Source organism: Tachyglossus aculeatus (assembly GCF_015852505.1).
Source record: "Tachyglossus aculeatus isolate mTacAcu1 chromosome 12 unlocalized genomic scaffold, mTacAcu1.pri SUPER_6_unloc_1, whole genome shotgun sequence".
In the NCBI taxonomy this organism is placed as follows: Eukaryota; Metazoa; Chordata; class Mammalia; order Monotremata; family Tachyglossidae; genus Tachyglossus; species Tachyglossus aculeatus.
In genome coordinates, this window is record NW_024044828.1 from 2,229,673 (window position 1) to 2,252,714 (window position 23,042).

General features: G+C 44.9%; 1 protein-coding gene across 1 annotated transcript in view; it reads left to right on the forward strand.

Annotated features, from left to right (window-relative positions):
• NAMPT (nicotinamide phosphoribosyltransferase) overlaps positions 1-23,042 on the forward strand; it is a 63,708-nt gene that overhangs the window by 24,129 nt on the left and 16,537 nt on the right. The window contains exons 3-7 of the mRNA XM_038741214.1: positions 788-891; positions 4,729-4,857; positions 18,469-18,627; positions 19,943-20,079; positions 21,961-22,186. Of these exons, the coding sequence (XP_038597142.1) occupies positions 788-891; positions 4,729-4,857; positions 18,469-18,627; positions 19,943-20,079; positions 21,961-22,186 (755 nt within the window). The remainder of the gene's footprint in view (positions 1-787; positions 892-4,728; positions 4,858-18,468; positions 18,628-19,942; positions 20,080-21,960; positions 22,187-23,042) is intronic.

The following is a 23,042-nucleotide window of genomic DNA, read 5'->3' on the forward strand; positions in this document are numbered from 1 at the left end:
GGAGAAGTGAAGCAACTTGCCCACCAGCAGACTAGTGCCGGAGCCGGGATTAGAACCCAGGTCCTTCTGACTCCCATGCCTGTAGGTAGTAGCAATGCAAGCATTTCCCCACATGGCCCTGCCAGCGTACCTCACCATTGGTCTGGAAAGACCGCGATCCTTATCTTCTCTTCCGAGTCCCAGCCAGGGTGCTAGTTGTGATTGTGGATTTGTTGTGGACATCTGTCCTCTAAGAACGGGACTGAATCCAACAACTCCCATCACATAGACCACCACCGTACATCATCATATGATCATGCCATGCAGTCTCCCGTGACTCTACTGGCACATGAATTGGTGACTTAGAGTGAGGACAGGTGTTACAAGTATAATACCAGCCTCCCTCATGAATACAGTACCCTCTACCCACTTTGAATTAGGTTGGGGGTGGGGAAATGCACCCAAATGTGGAAGCCATCTGAGGAACATTCCCCGGTGGAAACAGGATGACCAGGTAACTTCATAGTGACAGGAAGCCTTGGAAATGAACTCAGGGTTCTGTTGCTGTAAAAATGTAAAAACATACTGCTAGGGTAATAGATAGCCATCCCCTCTAGCTGTATCCTTTTTAGAAAAGAATTGGAGTTGGGGCTGGGAGCTGGGAATTTGAGCTCCCTTCATGGTCTTCTGTTGGCTTTGGAGGGGCCTCCTGACCCCTCAGTTCCTGCCTTCTTATGCAGAAAACTGGGGTCCTATTTCCCAGGGTTTGACGTACAAGTGTGGTAATGGAAGCCATCTCTCATCACAGGGAAAGTCGTGACCAAAGAGAAAATCCAGGAAGCCAAAGAGGTCTACAAAGAGCATTTTCAAGATGATGTCTTTAACGAGAAGGGTTGGAACTATATTCTTGAGGTAAATTTGGTGCACACGTTTTTGTATTTTTTCCGGTGGGCCTCTAGAAGTGGATGCTTCGGAACAAGGGGCTGGGGCAAGAAACTAATCTTGCAGTTTCTGTAGTCATCATCTTTCCCCCTTCAAGAAGAAATTGTCTTGGTTCCAAATATACGGACTCCAGAGCTGATGCTCCAGGTTACTGTGGTTTTAGCCTGAGAGAGTGGGCTGAACTTTTTGGTGTATCCAGATGTCATGCTCTTGGAAAGTAATTTCAAATGGCCTGTCATTATGCAAACAGATGTAATGGGGAAGTTTCTCACAGCCAGACTCTCGTCAGCAACTCAGGTAAGTGCTGTCACTGAATTCTGTTACAAAGGCAGTACCAAGTCCTGCTGCTGTTCTAGTGGAAAAGCATTGCTCCAGGAATCAGCAGATCTAAATTCCAGTTTCAGTTCCGCCTGCTGGGATTTTTTCATCAGTGGTGAAGTTTCCTGGTGGAGGAGCTTCCAAGGGCAGGAATCCTGAGAACTATCTGGCTGACATGGGTGGCAAATGTGGCAGTTACCAATTCAATCACTTGCAGAGCCGTGGTGCTAGAGCAGCACATTGGCCCTGGGCTGTGTCACTTTAGTTGTAATGATCTTTTTCATAAAAAAAAAAGAACCAACAACAGACTTTGGTGTGCACTTCTCAAGGTGCTACACCCCTTCCCACCGATGCTCTTCCTTCCTCAGGAGGAACGTGAGTGACGGGAGGAGAGAGCCAAATGACACTGCCCAAACCATCACGACTCAAATCATTTCCTCCACCTCACCAAGGCTCTCCCAGGGTCCTGATGGGAAAGTCCATCTTCATTGTTGTTGTCACGCTATCCCCAAACACACAACTAGACGAAGAATTAGAAAACTAAATTAAGAAAGCCCGTTGCCCTTTGGGAAGATGACAAGGAATCTGAGGCTAGCGAGATGCCAAGTTTTATTTTTACTAAACAGTCAGTGGTATTGAGCACAAAAGATCCAGCATTGTGGCTGTAAGATCTGGACCGATCACAGAAGGCTCATCTGACTTCTTGGAACAGTTTTGTCAGGGTTCATTCGTTCATTCATTCATTCAATCATATTTATTGAGCGCTTCCTGTGTGCAGAGCACTGTACTAAGCGCTTGGGAAGTACAAGTTGGCAACATATAGAGACGGTCCTTACCCAATAACGGGCTCACAGTCTAGAAGGGGGAGACAGACAACAAAACAAAACATGTGGACAGGTGTCAAGTTGTCAGAATAAATAGAAGTAAAGCTAGGTGCACATCATTAACAAAATAAATAGAATAGTAAATATGTACAAATAAAATAAATAGAGTAATAAATCTGTGCAAATATATATACAGGTGTTGTGGGGAGGGGAAGGAGGTAGGGTTGTGGGGATGGGGAGGAGGAGAGGAAAAAGGAGGCTCAGTCAAACAGCAGGACAATAACAGTAACAGCAAGGAAGGGCCGAGGATCTGATTAACCAACAATTTCCTGAGTTCTAATCCCAGCTCTACCACTTGTCTGCTGTGTGACCTTGGCAAATCACTTAACTTCACTGGCCTCAGTTACCTACTCTATATAATGGGGTTTAAAACTGAGCCCCATGTGGACATGGACTGTGTCCAACCTGATTAGCTTGGGTTCATTCATTCATTCAGTTGTATTTATTGAGCGCTTACTGTGTGCAGAGCACTGTACTACGCGCTTGGAAAGTACAATTCAGCAATAAAGAGAGACAGTCCCTGCCCACACTGGGCTTACGGTTAAGAAAGGGGGAGTTAGATATCAAAACAAGTAGTAACCAGGCATCAATATAAATAAATAGAATTATAGATATACATACACATCAAAACAAGCTGGATCTACTCCAGTGCTCCTTACAGTGCCTGACACATAATAATCTCTTTAATCAGTACCATAAAGTAAAACCATAAAAAAGTAAATCAGTGCTCATCGCAGTTCTCATCACGGAGAAGAAAATGAATGGCAGCGTGATACTTAAATGGCTACTATACAGCGATCTGAAATGGGACTTTCACAAGGAAGGCGACTCTAAAAAGCATTTTACAGGCATAAAGAAGCACAGTCTCAAGAAAGAAGGTCTAACAGAAGACCCCAGCAGGCAAACCAGCCTGGCATGTGGCTTTCAGGAGAGGGTTTGCTTTCCTTGAACAGACGATGGGGATTTCAAGGAGTAAATTAGAACACAAAACAGTCACAAGTGGCGAAAAACCCATCTTTTATGACTAGACAATGTGGAATAGAGTGTAAGTCACACAGAATGGTCCTTTCAGCCACAGCTGCTCATGTGGTGAGGATCTCATCACCCGTAATGCCATTTTTGAGCATGAAGCGTAGCTCTTTGTGAGCTCCATGTGGGACAGGAGCTGTGCCCAACTTGACTATCTTGTATCTACCAACAAGTTCCTCAGTTGTTCTTCAGAGGAACTTCACAGGGACAGTGCCTAATCCCCCCCCAACATAGACTCTCCCAGTGCTTACAGCTGTACTCTACACAGTAAGCATTTCGTGAATGCTGTCACTACTACTCTATGTGTATTATACACCTGGTCACAGCCCTCTGAGTAATATTGAGTTGTGTTCTTAAGCCTCTGTTTTTAATCCTCGTAATATACCCATGTGAAGAACAAATAGAAAGATTATTATCTTTTGTGGGTCGGTAAACTAAGGCAGAGTGAGATTGTATTTGCCTCCATCACCCAGCCAAGCTAGAGTGAAGCTAGGAACTAAAACCAGATGGACACCACCCCCTACCCCCGCCATTCCTTTGTTCCCTCTGAGAATCCCACCATACTTCACCATTACCAGTAAAAGAAAGAAAATTAGCATTGGTCTACAAGGAAGACCTTATGGTTGATCTGGGCCGGGCTAGTTATCCAAGTCAGAGAGCGTCCTTGGAGATTGAAAACCGAATAAAATGAGCCCTTTTAAAATCACAGAAATTTTCCCTTTAAAAGAATCCACAATTGGTGTGCTTGTGTTCATATGGCTCTCCTTTTTCCTTGTGAGACTAAATGTTGCATATTTTCCCCTCAGGGTAGTATTGCTTATTTTTCATAGCCAATAGATGGGGGTGGTCAACATGATGGAGTCCACTGAAGCCTAGTTTTATACATATTACTGAGAAATCTTTTGATGATTTTGGGATAAGAAAGATCTTTCCCTCTCCTAAAGGAAGGGAGAGAGGTTGTCTTAAATGAGTGCAGAGCACTGTAGTAAGCGCTTGGGTGGGTACAATATAACACATTACCTGCCCACAACAAGGAAGCCAAAACAGCTAGATATTGTTGAGCTTAGGTACTGTGTTTACGGATCAGGTGTTTTGCGTAGCACAGAAGACTGAAGCATCTTTTGAATGCGTGACATGAAAGTATAAATTTCAGTTCATTGGCTTGTGCCTTCACTGTTTTCTCACCATTTGCTAGTCCAGTATAGTGTTTGCCTTAGGATACTAGTATTATTATTATTACTACTACTACTACTAGAAGCTGTGGACTTGCAGTTGTTTAGAGAAAAGGCTGTGTTCCCAAAGATGGACTTCAATCAGTCAACCGTATTTATTGAGCATTTATTGTCTGCAGAGCACTGTACTAAGTGCTTGGAAGAGTGCAGTATAATAGAGTTGGTAGATGTGTTTCCCTATCCATAAGGATCTTACAGTCTAGAAGGGGAGACAGGCATTACTATAAATAAATTGTGGAGCTGTACATAAGTGCTGTGGGGCCAAGGGAGGGGTGAATTAAAGGTGCAAGGATTTCATCGTCGGTCAGCATAATGACAACATTCGGTACGCTGTCTCCCAACAGAAGTACGAAGGACATCTTCCTATCGAAGTTAAGGCCGTTCCCGAGGGCTCTGTCATTCCTCGAGGAAACGTTCTCTTTACGGTGGAAAATACGGATCCCGAGTGCTACTGGCTGACAAATTGGATCGAGGTGAGCTTAGGTTTGGTTCTCTTCACATTTCTCTTCCGGGCGAGTTTTGTGGAAGGGCCACTTCCGAGAGTAGCTTTTGGAAACGTGTGCTTCTTTGGGAGGGATCAGGAAGACACCACATGGATTAGGATGACCCGTTCATCGGCAGAGAGGGTTCAGCCAAACCAGAGACCAGCCCGGAGACATCAGAGGGTCCGTTGTAATCTCACGGCAGCTTCAGTTGGGATGAACCTTTCCAGGTTCTGAGGACTGCAATCCCCAGTGTCCTTCCTAGTCAGATTCAGCGCTTAAAACAGTGCTTTGCACATAGTAAGCACTTAACAAATGCCATCATTATTATTATTATCTGGGCCCAGGGATTTTACACCTAGCCTGGGACAAGGATTGGATTGTTTACCCTCTCACTGACTTTATTGTGCCTTTATCTCTATTCTGTTTTATTTTGTTAATATGTTTGGTTTTGTTCTCTGTCTCCCCCTTCTAGACTGTGAGCCCACTGTTGGGTAGGGACTGTCTCTATATGTTGCCAACTTGTACTTCCCAAGCGCTTAGTACAGTGCTCTGCACACAGTAAGCGCTCAATAAATACGATTGATTGATTGATTGATCACAAAGTGAAATGATAAGGCTAAAATTCCAGGTCAGGGCCCCTCCCATTTTCATTTTAGTGCTGGTGCAGCTAAAACCAACTTTTTGTATTCCTAACAATGGAAGATTTCTAATCGACACCACATACTTTCCTGGAGATTCATCCATCAGTGCTGTTTATTGAGCACTTAACTATGTGCAGAACACCCTTCTAAGCATTTGGAAGGGTAGAGTCCAACAGAGCTGGTAGATACATTTCCTGCCCACGAGGAAATTGCGGCGACAGATATTTATATATCTAAGTAATTTATAGATATGCCCATAAGTGCTGTGGGGCTGAAGATGGGGAGAATACTACATGCCTGAAGGGTACAGTTCCAAGTGCATAGATGATGCAGAAGGAAAAGGAATTGGCAGGAAAAGAGGACTTAATCAGGGAAGGCCTCTTGGAGGAGATGGGACCTTAAGGCTTTGAAAGTATAGTGAGGTGGTGGTCTGGCATATATGGAAGGAGAGGACATGGGTAAGGGATAGTGTGGTCTAGTGGATAGAGCATGGGCTTGAGAGTCAGAAGGACTTGGGTTCTAATCCCGGTTCTGCCTTCTGTCTGCAGTGTGAACTTGGGCAACTCACTTCACTTCTCTGTGCCTCAGTTACCTCATCTGTAATGGGGATTAAGACTGTGAGCCTCATGTGGGCTGATAAGCATCTATCTACCCAAGTGCTTAGTACAGTGCCTGGCACATTGTAAGAACGTAGTAAATAAATCATAAAAAATGAGGGGGAGGAGGAGTCGACAACAAGATAGATGAGATTGAGGTGTAGTGAGGGAGCTGGCGCTAGAGAAGCGAAGCCTCATTCAGTTTCTGATTTGTAAGTGAAGTACAGAAAGACAGTCTCATTAATCTGCAGTAAACCACTTTCCTTTTGTTTGTTTTTTTTCCTGGCTCATGGAGGTTTGTGGAGGTATTTCATTAGTCATGTAAGTGTAAAGAGAGGGGAGTTGGAAAATTCCTAAACTGAAAATGAAATGGCCCCCAGAATCAATTTTGGGGGTTTCTTGATTATTTGTTGATGCCTTCTGGGGAAGAGTGCTAAAACCGTCTTGGAAAGGCATTCGTGCTGAAATAATCAGGTGATGGTCATTAGTTGTCATTCGTTCTTTGCTCTAAGGCTAGACTATCACGAAGGGCTTCTGCATAGCAATATGAAGAGTTATTACAGTGCTCAGATTTCTGCCAGAACAGGCCTATTCTGGTCTTCTAATCCTACCATGAATTTATATGGCCCTTTAATTTTCCAAAGTCTTTTTTACCTTACAGAGCTCGTTTTTGTCCTGTCAACATCCCTGTGAGGTAGAGAAAGGTAGATCTTCTTATCCCCCATTTTGTAGGTGGGGAAACTGAGGTATGAGAAGGTTAACTGACTTGCCTAGGACTAGAAGCAAGGTATATCCTGACTCTTGGACCATGGTCCCTGTAAAGGGCCAAAATCAATCAGTGAACAAATATTTGAATGCCTATAGGGCATTATCTTCTCCTCCTTCTCCTTTTTTTCCTCTTCTCTTACTACTACTATTGATACTGCTACTCCCTCCTACTTAGACGGAACCCCATGTGGGACAGGAACTGTGTCCAACCTGATTATCTTCGATCTACCCCAGCGCTTAGTACGGTGCCTGGCGTATAGAAAGCACTTAACAGGAACTGTAATAAAAATAGTTTGGGTTAGAGGTCAAAGGCTAGAAGTAGGTCCTGCCCAAAAAGGAGCTTGGACTCTCACTGGAAAATGATGGAGATAATGACACAGTGGATATAATGATTGTTAATTGAAAGGGGAGCGATGGATCGTTGACTGTGCTGGAGGTGGTGACTCTCTCCACTTTCAAAGCACTACTGAAGTCAAATCTCCAAGAGGCCTTTTCCACTTAAGCCCTCTTTCCCCTGGATCACTCTTCCTCCTGTGACCTTTGGACACTTGATATTTGCCCCACCCGCAACCCCACAGGACTTACGTACATATCTTTAGATTATATATTATAAATTGCCTATTTATTCATATGAACGTCTGTCTCCCTTTCTAGACTGTAAGCTCGTTATGGGCAAGGAACGTGTCCGCTAATTCCCTTCTACTCTCCGAAGCTCTCTGCACGTAGTAAGCACTCAGTCAATATGCTAGGAAGGGGCAGCAGAAGAGACAGATGGGAGAAGAACGCCAGGGCACGAGGGCCTCCAAGCAGGCTAGCTTGGCTGGAATATTCGGGAGGAGAGAAGTAGAACAGCAGCATGCAGAAGAGGCGGGAATATTGGGCCGATGCGGAGCGGTGAGAGAAATCGGGATTGTTTCATGACAGAAGAGGCTGAGGAAGCATTGGGAAGCAGCGTGGCCCAGTGGAGAAAGCGTGGGCCTGGGAACTAGAGGACTTGGGTCTTCTCTCGCTCCACTACTTGCCCATTGTGTGACCTGTTTCCTCAACTGCCAAATGGTAATTCATCACCTGTTCTCCCTCCGGCTTTGTATGTGAGCCCCACGTGGGACAGGGACTCCGTCCAACCTGATTAGTTCCTATCTACCCCAGGGCCAAGACATATAGTGGGCACTCTGAGAGATACCATCCAAAAAAAAGAATTTAGTACCTTCCAACGGTGAAGTGAGACCTACCATTCCCCATTGCCAGTGAGGACCTAATTCAGGAAACACGCATCTTCTAGAGCCAAAAGATGTTGAATTAGGCCTGCGAAATTGGATGATCAATGGAAATTGAGACTAGTACTGGGAGTCTGGAGGGTTTAAGGATAATTTCTCTCTAGAGGCCCAGGGTAGGTGACTGTGAAGGTCATCACAGCTTTTCGATGTACAGTTTTTTCTTTAACTGATAACCCTTCACTTCCACAAATTTCAGAGTCCGTGACTAAAATAGTCAAACATTCAGGAGTTCAAAGACAACGTCCTTGCCTCCTCCTCCCGTCTTTCCCCTCCTTGAGTAAAGACATTCATCCCATGTTGTGGTGACAGGGTTAATGAGTCAAGGCTTCCATTTCTTTCTAAACGTGTAAAATTTTCTCTAAGATTATACATTGGAGAAGATCCACAGCCAAGTTTGCTCAGCACCACATAAATTAAAATGTGGTGACAACAACTGTTTTAATAGAAAAGAATGTTAATGCAGAATCTTACTTTGTGAGTCCAGCGTAGCACAAGGACTGTGTGTGATCTGATTTCTTGTCTCCACCTCAGGGTTTGGCATACAGTTAACAAATACCCCCACTATTGTATATTTATATCATATTGTATATTTATATCATATTGTATATATTGTGTATTTATTTCAAATATGTTAAGGAAGACAATGCTGCTTGAAACATCTTCTACATTGCCTGGCTATTGGCACCAGCCCCTGACTGAATTCACTATCAGAAAGCAACCGTAAAATAGACAGACTATTTCCAAAGTGGAGGCGGTGGGCCTTCTAGTTCAGATGGGCGACCGTCCACTGGACACAGGACATATTGCCGCCTTAACAAAGCACAGGGGCACCCTACTCTCCCGGAACTGTGGATCAATAGTTCTGGTCACTCCTTTCTAAGTTTTCCCCTGAAATTGAACAGGAAATATACAAGAACAATGTTCTGGCAATTGTGGTGTAGCTTCAGACCACGAGCAGAGCCTTTCCTGGTCAATCAATCAATCAATCGTATTTATTGAGCGCTTACTGTGTGCAGAGCACTGTACTAAGCGCTTGGGAAGTACAGGTTGGCAACATATAGAGACAGTCCCTACCCTGTTCAGCCCAGGATTCTGTCTCCGACAGGGACAACAACAGGATGCTCAGAGAACCTCCATTTTCTCAGAGATGGACTAGCCACCATCCCAAAGCGTTTATTCTTTGCAGCACTGACTTTCTCCTCAAGGATCACTTATCCTTGAGCAGGAGGAGCAGCGTGGTCTAGTGGATAGAGAAAGGCCCGGGAATCAGAAGGACTTGGGTTCATTCATTCATTAATTCATTCATTCAATCGTATTTATTGAGCGCTTACTGTGTGCAGAGCACTGTACTAAGCATTTGGGAAGTACAAGTTGGCAACATACAGAGACGGTCCGTACCCGACAGTGGGCTCACAGTCTAGAAGGGGGAGACAGAGAACAAAACAAAACATATTAACAAAATAAAATAAATAGAATAAATATGTACAAATAAAATAAAAAGAGTAGTAAATACATACAAACATATATACAGGTCCTGTGGGGAGGGGAAGGAGGTAAGACGGGGGAGGAGGGGGAGAGGAAGGAGGCGGCTCAGTCTGGGAAGGCCTAATCTGGGTTCTAATCTCAGCTCTTCAGCTTGTATGCTGTGTGGCCTTGGGCAAGTCACTCCACTTCTCTGGGCCTTAGCAACCTCTTCTGTAAAATGGGGATGGAGACTGTGAGCCCCAAGTGGGGCATGGACTGTGTCCAGACCAATTTGCTCGTATCCATCCCAGCACTTAGAACAGGGCCTGCCACACAATGCCTGGCACATAGTAAGCGCTTAACAAATATTGTAATTATTATTAAGTGCTTAACAAATACCACAATTATTATTATTAATAATAATAGTGGTGATTATTATTTTCCTCGAATTTCTTCAAACCCCTTTAGAAGCAGCTTTTGCACAGACTTTCGGTGGTAATGAATTCCCCGTGTTTGCCACCTGCTGAGCGAAGTAACGTTTCCTTCTGCTTTGAGTTTTGAAGCTTCCAAGGGTACCCCCCTGCCACCCCGCAGCCTGGCCCTGGTGGTTTGAGATTTGAGGTATAGTAGCTGTGTACCCAGGACAGTCCAACTAAATCAGGTTAAAAGTGAGAGGAGTTGGAGCTCACTAATGAAGAGAGCATGATCAGTGGCCACAGCCTTTTTCCTTCCCCTCAAGAGGTCCAGAGCAGGTTGGTGCCCTCTCCTGATCTCCTGACAGCCCACTGTTGGGTAGGGACTGTCTCTAGATGTTGCCAATTTGTACTTCCCAAGCGCTTAGTACAGCGCTCTGCACATAGTAAGCACTCAGTAAATACGATTGATGATGATGATGATGATCTTGCCTTCAGCCACTGAGTCAAAGGCCATCTGGCTCCCAAGTCAAAGGCAACCCCAGCCCTTCGGGTAGCCAGAAGAGCAGGCTGAGGCAGGATAAAGGACGCACCCCATGCAGAGTTTACGAGGGAGGGGGGAAGCTGACTCTTTTCCCAAGACCAACCCCAGGCTGAGTAAGGTGACAGGAACTCCTGCTGGGCTGAGAAATCTCTTCTGGATTCTAGCCAAATACACATTGACTTTAATATTGAAAATATTGATCAACTTACCGTGGCTTGGGGATCAACAAGTGACCCATATTTCCGTGGTGTACCCTGTAGGGCCAAACTTTATAGTCGCTTATCATCTAGCACTGAGATTATGAGGGACGGGAATGGTGTGTAATTCCCACTTATGCAATTTTCTCCCAGTGCTTAGTACAGTGCTCTGCCACACAGTAAGTGCTTAATGAATACTGTTACTACCGAGTGGGAATCCGTGGCCCCAGTCAGAATTGGGTATGTCTAAATGCCGTCCAGCCCGCGGCACTGACTCTAATGTGAACGGACTCTGGTATGAATTCAATGTATGTACAGCAGGGATCTCACTGCAAGATCGAAGATTTATTGGGGAAAAACCTCTTCCATTCATTCAGTCATTTATTGAGCGCTTTAGGCAGAGCACTGTACTAAACACTTAGGGAGGGTACGATATAACAATAACCAGACACATTCCCTGCCCACAGTGAGCTCACAGTCTAGAGGAGACAGACATTAATATTCCACTTGGAGTTCTTCAGCTGGTGGCAATAAATCAATCAATCGTATTTATTGAGCGCTTACTGTGTGCAGAGCACTGTACTAAGTGCTTGGGGAAGTACAATCCCAAATCATTATCATTGGTATTTATTGGGCACTTATTGGATGCAGAGCGTTGTACTAAGCACTTCTGAGAGTGCAGTGTAACAGAGTTGGGGCAACGGAGGTGCGTACCCTGCCTCCAGGGAGCTTACAGTCTAGCGGCAGAGATGGATATTCATTTATTCACTCAATAGTATTTATTAAAAACTACGGATATGTCCATAAGTGCCATGGGGCTGAGGGTGGGATGAATTTCAAGTGCCCAAAATCCCAGATCCAAGTGCAGTAATTCTCAATTAATTTGACAGATTGTTTGACATTACAGTGGGCAAAGCACTTTACTAAGCATGGAGGTAACTGCATGAAAATCAGTTCAGACCTCTGTGACCCTCAGAGCCTGGGTCTGGGAATCAGAGGACCTGGGTTCTAATTCTTCCTCCACCACTTGTCTTCTCTGTGACCTTGTCCAAGTCACTCAACTTCCTTGGGTCTCATTTACCTCATCTGTAACTGAGATCTGTAACGGGATTAAGACCGTGAGTGAGCCCCATGTTGCTCCACCTCTTAGGACAGTGCTTGGCGCATAGTAAGCGCTTAACAAATACCATCATCATCATGTGAGACAGGGACTGTGTCCAACCTTGTATGGCCGGGCACATAGTAAGTGCTTAACAAATACCATTTTAAAAAAATGGCAATAACAGCAAGCATAATAATAATTATTAATTCATTCAATTGTATTTATTGAGTGCTTACTGTGTGCAGAGAACTGTACTAAGCGCTTGAGAAGTACAAATCGGCAACAGAGATGGTCCCTACCCAACAACGGGCTCACAGTCTATGTAATTCTATTAATAAAAACAGGGTAAAAATCTACAATTCAAAAATGTGTAGAATAAGATAAACCACTCCTTGGAGCTGTTAGCCTTCCAGAACCTTAACTGCTCCAGAAATTGCCACAGAATATTATAATACTACTACTTATAGTAATTATGGTACTTGCTAAGAGCTTATTATGTCCCAAGCACTGTTCTACGCGCTGGGGAAGATATGAGTTAATCAGGGTGGACACGGTCCTTGTCCCACATTGGGCTCACACTCATTCATTCATTCATTCATTCATTCAATCGTATTTATTGAATGCTTACTGTGTGCAGAGCACTGTACTAAGCGCTTGGGAAGTACAAGCTGGCAACATATAGAGACGGTCCCCACCCAACAACGGGTTCACAGTGTAGAAGAGGGAGACAGACAGCAAAACAAAACGTGGACAGGTGCCAAGTCATCAGAATAAATAGAAATAAAGCTAGATGCGCATCATTAACAAAATAAATAGAATAGTCAATATGTACAAGTAAAATAAGTAGACTAATAAATCTGTACAAACATATATACAGGTGTTGTGGGGAGGGGAAGGAGGAGAGGAAAAAGGGGGCTCAGTTTCTTACTCCCTGTTATTTACAGATGAGGTAACTGAGGCCCAGACAAGTGAAGTGACTTGCCCAAGGTCACACAACAGACAAGTGATGGAGCCAGGATTAGAACCCATGACCCTCTGACTCCCGGGTCTGTGCTTTACCACTACATCATGAAGCCCTTTCCAGCTCTATGATCTCGTGAAGAGGCAAAATCCTATTTAAGGAAACTCATTCCATTAGTAACTGTTGATTAGCCATCCCTGGTCGGCAGACCCAGGCCAGGAAACCTCTCTTTGTTACCCAGTGAAACTAAGGGCTTTCTAACGAGTTGGTTAATGGTGATAGGTGTTTATTGTACCAATTGCTAGGGTAACTAGAGGCTAATTCGGTCAGTAACATCCTCCTCTTATGGAGACCTACGTCTGCTGTCTCAAGTTCCTCTCCAATTCTCTCTTTGATCCCCCCCAGTCTGGCTTCCTTCCCCTTCACTCCACAGAAACCTCCCTCTAAAAGGTCACCAGTGATCTCCTTGTCAGATCAGACAGCCTCTACTCCATCCTAATCCTCGTGGACCTTTCAACTGCTGTCGACACTGTGGACCACCCCCTTCTCCTGGAAACATTATCCAACCTCGGCTTCACTGACGCCGCCCTCTCCTATTTCTCTGGCCTCTCATTCTCATCTCTTTTACGGGCCCCTGCCCTCTGCTTCCCACCCCCTAACTCTGCGGGGGCCCTTGAGCTTCAGTCCTGGGTCCCCTTCTATTCTCCATCTACACCTATGCACTTGGAGAACTCACTTGCCCATATGAGAAACAGCGTGGCTCAGTGGAAAAGAGCACGGGCTTTGGAGTCGGAGGTCATGGGTTCAGATCCCGGCTCCGCCAATTGTCAGCTGTGTGACTTTGGGCAAGTCGCTTCACTTCTCTGTGCCCCAGTTCCCTCATCTGTAAAATGGGATTAAGATTGTGAGCCCCCCGTGGGACAACCTGATCACCCTGTTACCTCCCCAGCGCTTAGAGCAGTGCTTTGCACAAAGTAAGCGCTTAATAAATGCTATCATATTATTATTATTATTATTATTAGCTCCCATGGCTTCAGCTCCCACCTGTATGCGGATGATTCCCAAATCTGCATCTCCAGCCCTGACATCTGTCCCTCTCTACAGTCTCACATTCCCTCCTGGCTTCAGGATGTATCTATGTGGATGTCCCCCCGACACCTCAAACTTTAACATGCCCAAAACAGTGCTCCGCATCTTCCCACCCAAACCTTGCCCCACCCCCCTGTGATTTAATAATGGCATTCATTAAGCGCTTACTATCAATCAGTCGTATTTATTGAGCGCTTACTATGTGCAAAGCACTGTTCTAAGCGCTGGGGAGGTTACAGGGTGATCAGGTTGTCCCATGGGGGGCTCACAGTCTTAATCCCCATATTACAGATGAGGTAACTGAGGCCCAGACAAGTGAAGTGACTTGCTCAAAGTCACAGAGCTGACAATTGGCAGAGCCGGGATTGGAACCCATGACCTCTGACCCCAAAGCCCATGCTCTTCCCACTGAGCCACGCTGCTTCTCACCCCCCTCACTGTAGACGACACTAGCATCCTTTCTGTCTCACAACCCCGTAACCTGGGCGTTATCCTTGACTCCTCTGTCTCATTCAACCTCCGTGTTCAGTCTATCTCTAAATCCTGTCAGTTCTGCCTTTTTGCCTGTATCCACCCCAGCGCTTAGTACAGAGTCTGGCACACAGTAAGCGCTTAACAAATACCACAGTTATTATTATTATTCACAGCATCACTAAAATCTTCCCTTTCCATCCAAACATGTTAATCCAAGGATTTATCCTGTTGTGCTTTGATTACTATATCAGCCTCCTTGCTGACCTCCCTGCCTCCTATCTCTTCCCCCATCTGATCCTTACTTCTCTCTGCTGCCCAGATCTTTTTTCTACAAAAAAATTCAGTCCGTGTCTCCCCACTTCTCAGGAACCTCCAGCGGTTGCCCATCCATCTTCGTGTCAAACGGAAACTATTTACCCTTGGCTTTAAAGTGCTCAATCACTTTTCCCCCACCCAACTCACCTCATTGCTCTCCTGCTACAACCCAGCCCACAGACTTCACTCCTCTAATGCCAACGTACTGACTGTACCGTGATCTCGTTTATCTCGTGGGCAAACTCTTCCCCATATCCTTCCCATTCCCTCTGTCTTCATATCCGACAGACAATTATTCTCCCCACCTTTAAAGCCTTATTGAAGTCCCCCCTCCTCCAAGAGGCCTTCCCTGACTAAGCCCTCATTTCCTCTTCTCCCACTCCCTTCTCTCACCCTGACTTGCTCCCTTTATTCATCTCCCTCCTAGCCCCACAGCACTTATGTACCTCTGTAATTAATATATATTAATGTCTGTTTCACCTTCTAGACTTTAAGCTCACTGTGGGAAGGGAATGTGCCTACCAACTCCGTTGTAATGATAATAATAATTTATTATTATGGTATTTGTTAAGTGCTTACTATGTGCAGAGCACTTTTCTAAGCGCTGGGGTAGATACAAGGTAATCAGGTTGTCCCATGTGGGGCTCACAGTTTTAATCATTATTATTATTAATCCCCATTTTACAGATGAGGTTAGATACAAGGTAATAATAATAATAATAATGATGGCAGTTATTAAGTGCTTACTATGTTCAAAGCACTTTTCTAAGCGCTGGGGAGGTTACAAGCTGATCAGGTTGTTCCTCGTGGGGCTTACAGTCTTAATCCCCCTTTGATTGAGGCACAGGGAAGTTAAGTGACTTGCCCAAAGTCACACAGCAGACAAGTGGCGGAGCCGGGATTTGAACCCATGACCTCTGACTCCAAAGCCCATGCTCTTGCAACTAGGCCATGCTGCTCCCAAGTGATAAGGTAATACAGGCTCTGCACCTAGTAAACTCTCAGTAAATGTAATCGATTGATGGAGAGACAGACACATTAAACAATAAAGTTGAAATAAGAAGGGGACAGATCTGGAGCTTCCCCAGGACTCTAGGCCAAAAGGCACCCCTAATAATAATAATTTTGGTATTTGTTAAGCGCTTACTATGTGCAAAGCACTGTTCTGAGCGCTGGGGAGGATACTAAGTGATCAGGTTGTCCCATGTGGGGCTCACAATCTTAATCCCCATTTTACAGATGAGGTAACTGAGGCACAGAGAAGTTAAGTGTATATATGTTTGTACGTATTTATTACTCTATTTTATTTGTACATATTTATTCTATTTATTTTATTTTGTTAATATGTTTTGTTCTCTGTCTCCCCTTTCTAGACTGTGAGCCCACTGTTGGGTAGGGACCGTCTCTATGTGTTGCCAACTTGTACTTCCCAAGCGCTTAGTACAGTGCTCTGCACACAGTAAGCGCTCAATAAATACGATTGAATGAATGAATGAACAAAAGTGACTTGCCCGAAGTCACACAGCTGACAAGCGGCCCTAGTATTCTCACAGCGCTAAGCGCTTCTTTAGCCGGGTGTGGACACCCCTCCCACCTTGAATCACGTGGATCATCTCCCTTTGTGCCCACTCCCGTCTCCTGCAGGAGACCAATCAGTCCATGTTTAGTGACTTTGTGCAGGGCATTGTATTATATGCTCTTGGAAGAAGTACCGTAGAGTTAGTAGAAACATTCCTTGCCCTCAAGAAGTTTATCTTTAGGGAAGACAGACATTAAATAAATTGTAGGTAGAGGTAGTATCATCATCATCAATCGTATTTATTGAGCGCTTACTGTGTGCAGAGCACTGTACTAAGCGCTTGGGAAGTATCTAAATATAAAGATATATATGTGGGAAAAGCAGCATGGCTTAGTGGATAGAGCGTGTTCCTGGGAGTCCGAAGGATTTGTTTTCTAATCCCTAGTCTGCCACTTGTCTGCTGTCTGACCTTTGACAAGCGTCCTGACTTCGGTGTGCCTCAGTTATCTCATCTGTAAAGCGGGGATTGGAACTGTGAGCCCCGTACAGGACATGGACTTTGTCCAACCTGATTAACTTGTATTTATTTACCCCTGTGCTTAGTAGAGTGCCTGGCATGTGCTTAACAAATGCCATAAACTCAATGGGTGCAGGGTTCAGGGAACAGTGAGTGCCTAAGTACTTGGGGGTGATGACACAGGTGCATAGGTGACAGACTAGGGAGGGAAATTGATGTGGATTTGGTCAGGGACATCTTCCGCAACGTGATTTTGGAAGGTCTTTGAAGATGGGGAGAGTGGTGGTCTGACAGATGTGAGGAGAGAGGGAGTAAGAGATCGACAGCAAGAGAGGCGAGAGTGAGGCTCAGTGAGTAAGTTGGCAGTGGAGGATTGGAGCGTGCCGACTGGGTTGTGGTGGGAGAGGAGCAAGGATAAGAGGCAGGGGAGAACTTATTGAGTGCTTTCCATCCAGGGGTTGTGCGTCTCTCGTGGCACAAAAACGAGTGGTTGACCACGAGAGGTTTTTGAGGAATAGAGAGGTAAGGCGCAGAGTGAAGTACAGATGCAAGGTATGGACTGGAGAGGCTGAGACAGATGTCAGGGCCAGGTATGACGTGCTTGGACCCACGTAGTGGTTGCTTGGATGGAGAGGAACGCAGGGATTCTGGAGATGGTGTGACGAGAGAGCCGGTAAGTTTTGGTGACTCCTTGAATAAGCAGGTTGAAAGAGAGGTGAGTGGAGAAAAACAAGGTTGCGGGCTTGTGAGACCGGGTGTTGGTGATGGGAAAGCAGTGGGAGGGAGAGGGAGAAGAAAGGAAGGTGAGTTCAGTTTTGGACATGTGGAGCTTGAGTTGTCATTGAGATATCCAAGTAGAGATTCCTGAAGGCAGGAAGGGTTTGTCAGGATAGGTGATATCGTGGGCGTGTGGAAAAAAGAAGGGGAAGGAGCCATTGTAGTTGAAGAGAGGTGAAGAGCAGGTGAAGAACAATTGAAAGGAGCAAGTAGGGGAAGAAAAGATGGTTGGGCGCAAGAGTTTTCATAAGGTGCAAGGGAAACAGGGTTGGAGGCGTGAATGGAGGGGGAGAGAATGGGCTTTCCATCCTGCATTGGGGGCAACAGTGGTAGTTGAATTTGATTTGGCCTCTCTTTGGGAGCTGGGGATGAATTGGTGATCTTTGAGGTTCTCTCTCACTCCTAAGGACTACCTACCTACTTACCACTTTTCCTAGAAGCTTCCCTAATCTCAGGTCAGTCTTAATAATAATTAATAATTATGGTAGTTGTTAAGCGCTTACTATGTGCCAGGCACTGTTCTAAGTGCTGGGGTACATACAAGCTGATCAGGTTGGACACGGTCCCTGTTCTGCGTGGGTCTCACAGTCTTAATTCCCATTTTACAGATGAGGTAACTGAGAGGTTAAATGACTTGCCCAGGGTCACCCAGCAGACAAGTGGCAGAGCTGGGACCAGAACTCAGGACCTTCCGTCTTCCAGGCCCATACTCTATCCACTAGGCCACACTGCTTCTCTCCTCATAACCTTCTTTCCTTCTCTCCTCGTAACCTCTCCTTCTCTTCTCGTGACCTAATTAGTATGTATTTTGTATTTCTTGTAGTGTTTTCCCCTCAGGTGTCAAGAAAAGCTTCCCGTTTTGAGTCAAAGATACCCAGTCTCTTTTCTGACCTGAACTTTTCCGGTGTTAATAAGCATGGCTGTTTGTGTTTTATAAATACCCAGACAATACTTGTTCAATCCTGGTACCCAATCACGGTGGCCACAAACTCCAGGGAGCAGAAGAAAATTTTGGCCAAGTATTTGCTGGAGACCTCTGGTAGTTTGGAAGGTCTAGAATACAAGCTGCATGACTTTGGCTACCGAGGAGTTTCCTCCCAAGAGGTAAGTCATCCACCGTAATCTTATGTACGCAGAACCACCTCTGAAGCAGTGTATCGATCAGTGAAGCGGTGATATTTACCGAGTGCTTACTGGGTGCCAAGCATTGTACCAACTTAGTGCTCAATAAATACTACTATTGATTGATGGATACTAAACACTTGGGAAAGTACAGGACAGGAGAGTTGGTAGATGTGATCCGTGCTCGCAAGGAGCCTAGAGCCTACAGTGAGAGATGGACGTTATAATAAGGGACGTAGAGTGTAAGGATATATATGGAAGCGCTGTGGGGCTGGAGGGAGGTTCAGAATGCTAAAGGGGTACACTGCTACTAAATACGATTGAATATATATGTGTATATGTACCTGTATATATGTATATATGTTTGTAGGTATTTATTACTCTATTTACTTATTTATTTTTTCTGTACATATTCTATTTATTTTATTTTGTTAATATGTTTTGTTTTGTTCTCCATCTCCCCCTTCTAGACTGTGAGCCCACCGTTGGGTAGGGGCCGTCTCTATATGTTGCCAGCTTGTGCTTCCCAAGCGCCTAGAACAGTGCGCTGCACGCAGTAAGCGCTCAATAAATACAATTGACCGTATATATACCTGTATATATATTTGTAGGTATTTATTGCTGTATTTACTCATTTATTTTATCTGTACATATTCTGTTTATTTTATTTTGTTAATATGTTTTGTTTTGTTCTCCGTCTCCCCCTTCTAGACTGTGAGCCCACTGTTGGGTAGGGACCGTCTCTCTATGTTGCCAACGTGTACTTCCCAAGCGCTTAGTACAGTGCTCTGCACACAGTAAGCGCTCAATAAATACGATTGAATGAATGAATGGATGCTAACTGCATAGTTGACACCGAGGATTGGGCTTGGGTAGATCGAAGATTAGAATGTGGAAGAACGAATCTGCCCTTCTAATATCCTGGTTTCAGACCGCTGGTTGTGGGAGATCAGGGAATCCATTCCGTCTGGGGTGGGGAGGAAATGCAGAGTGGGAATGGGCAGAGGTTGTGCGTATTCACACTGGGAAATGAGGACATCATGTTTTGCCTGCTACTAAATGATATTTTAAAGTCAGCGACTCCCGTCAGGGCACCTTAAGAGTGGAAAATAAAAGGAACGCACGTGCCGGAATTGAATCGCGTTCCTGGAAGAAACGGATCCGTAGCACAACTTGGGGATACTGGCCTCTTGCCTGTCAAAGACCCTCTTCTCTCACCTTAAGTAATCACTCCTCGTCTAGTGTCAAGGCTAAGGATCTGTAACGTACCTCGGGTGTCTTTTGTTTGTTTTCGCAGACTGCTGGAATAGGAGCATCTGCCCATTTGGTTAATTTCAAAGGAACTGACACAGTAGCAGGAATCGCCTTAATTAAAAAATACTATGGGACAAAAGACCCCGTCCCAGGGTATTCCATTCCAGCCGCGGAGCACAGGTAAAATGCCTTCTGCTTTCTCTTCCTATTAAAATAATTGACCCAGGCACCCGAACCAATGTCTTAGTGTATGATCAAACCTTCTGTGTCAGCAACTGTTACTGTTGGGGGCCATTCCTGATAGCTCGCGTCATCTTTCTCTACGTTTCCTAAGTGAGGCTGGTTTCCGGGATGGGATCGCAGAGGCTTGAGAAGTCACAGAGAACCTTTCTTCTCTCACATGGGGTAAACATCAGATATATAGGATGGAGTCAGGTCTTTCCTAACTGTGCTTTCTTGGTGGGTATTAGGTAGATTCTTGTCGAAGAATGAGGGAATGGCCTCTGAAATGTGCATCTGTCCAGAGGGAATGTGGCTTGAGTTCGGAAAAAGCCGGGGGTTTTTTGTTTCTGTTTTGTTTTTTTTAATGTATGGAATTTGTTAAGCGCTTACTATGTGCCAGGCACTGTACTAAGCACTGGGGTAGACACAAGCTAATCAGGGTGGACACTGTCCATATCCCACATGGGGCCCACAGTCTTCACCCCCATTTTAAAGATGAGATAACTGAGGACCAGAGATGTGAATGGACTTGCCCAAGGTCACACAGCAGATGTGTCAGAGCTAACTCGTGGGCAAAGCTTGAGTATCAAAATGTGAGTTTATTTAACGCACAGTCATTAACCCGAGTTAAAAGAGAACTGACTGTATCTCTTAAAGCCAAAGCGTTAGTGTGACAGCAGTAAGAGAAGTCTTCAGCAATAGTTTTGTTTTGTTTTGTTTTTTCACTTTGGTGAGGGACTTAGCTACCGTTATCCATCACGAATAGCTTTCTATACAGAGGGAAGGCTGCCAAAGTAAATTTGACATAATCCCAGGGTTCCTAATAATGCATGATGCTCTGGGGGTTTGTTCTTTAGGAAAACTGTAACTAAAAGCGCTCAAATCTTGGGGAAAAGCCAGGCAAATGAAAGAAGACTGAAATTGGCCTTGACTTGTTGCCTGTGTATTTTACTGCTTGGCAAAGTTCGTGGCTACCCAAGAACATAGAGTTGATTTTTCTAGATGTCCTTTGAGGATTTTAAAACCAACTTGACTTCCTAAGGTCAAAAAAACCCTTCTCATCAGTCATCTTACATAGACTGGAAAACTGTTGGCAGAGAACGTCAATTTTTATTTTACATAAAGCTTTCCTAAAGATCTCAGTAACCACCCTTTGGTCCTTCTCATTTGGCAAACATTTTCCATTGTACAGAAAGGTTGTTTATTACTGTAAACACCACCAATGCAATCTTCCCCCTAATTCTGATAAAAAAGGGTCGGGAACCACCCAGCTTGTAAAAATGTTCTTAAACAAAGAAAAGCCATAGTTCATTTCACCTCATCAACAGTTACTGATACTTAATGACTGGAAGTCATTTTCTAGTCAGCACAAATACGGTTTTAAAATCTACATTCTACATTTTCGTTCCTCCTCTTCGGGAAGACGGATAACAGTGCTTAACCCGGGAAGTAGCTCCCGGGATTTCAGATTTAGTGAGCTTTATTTGGCCTTTTGTTGAAAGAGGGCATAGAGGAGAGAATAGCAAGAAATGTGTGAGTTTACCTCATCTTGGCCACAGAGTAAAATTTACCTGTAAGGATTTGGGACGATTGAACTGGGTATCTTTTTGATAACTCACCCGTTCATCCCGGAGGAGGTAGTGAGTGATGGGGACCTGGTGAGCTGAAAGGAAGGAAGGAAGGAGGTTATTCCGAGCCCCGGTCCGGCCGAGAGAGGCAGGAATAAGTCACGGGCTGGAGGGTGCGTGAGAGGTTCGCTTCACATCTGCTTAAGGAAATCTCACGTAGACTATATATATATATTCACCCCCCCCACTCTCTAACTCTGTTGTTTTCTAGTACTATAACGGCTTGGGGGAAAGATCATGAAAAGGATGCCTTCGAACACATAGTAACCCAGTTTTCATCAGTCCCGGTGTCCGTGGTCAGCGATAGTTATGACATTTATAATGCCTGTGAAAAAATCTGGGGCGAAGACCTGAGGCACTTAATTGTATCCAGAAGTGCAGAAGCGCCACTGATAATTAGACCAGATTCGGGAAATCCTCTTGACACAGTATTAAAGGTAATTTTTCTAGTATTCTAACTAATCTAATATTTGGAAAGCATTTCACGCATGGAGATTTCCGTATTGTTAATCGGTCAGAAGCGTTTAATTGAATGCACCCTCTCCCCCAACTTTTAATGGTATTTGTTAAGCCGGGCACTGTATTAAGCGCTGCGGGTAGGTACACGCTAATCAGGTTGGCCACAGTCCATGCCCGACACGGGGCTCACAGTCTTAGTCCTCATGTGACAGATGAGGTCATTGAGGCCCAGAGAAGTGAAGTGACTTGCTCAGGGTCACACAGCAGAAAAGTGGTAGAGCTGGGATTAGAACCCAGGTCCTTCTGACTCGCTAGGCCATGCTCTTTCCACTAGACCACACTGCTTCTCAGGTCCCCCGTGTGTGCAGCACACCAGTGTGGCTCAGCGGAAAGAGCCCGGGCTCGGGAGTCAGAGGTTGTAGGAGCTAATCCCGGCTCCGCCACTCGTCAGCTGTGTGACTTCGGGCAAGCCACTTCACTTCTCTGTGCCTCAGTTACCTGATCTGTAAAATGGGGATCAAGACTGTGAGCCCCACGTTGGACAACCTGATCACCTTGTATTTACCCCAGCCCTTAGAACAGTGCTTGGAACATAGTAAGCACTTAACAAATACTATTACTGTTATTATTACCAAGTGCTTGGGAGAGTAGAACGGGAGGTAAAGAACCCAGACCCTGCCCCCAAGGAGCTTGCAGTCAATGTGAACGGGTCACAGTTCGTTGTTCAGCGTCATATTTCTTTCCGGCTTCTTTTAAGTTATTTAAATTATGTTCCATCTTCTAAATAAAGCCCGTTGGCATTGGATCTGATCTTTTCTGTGTACTCTAACAGAG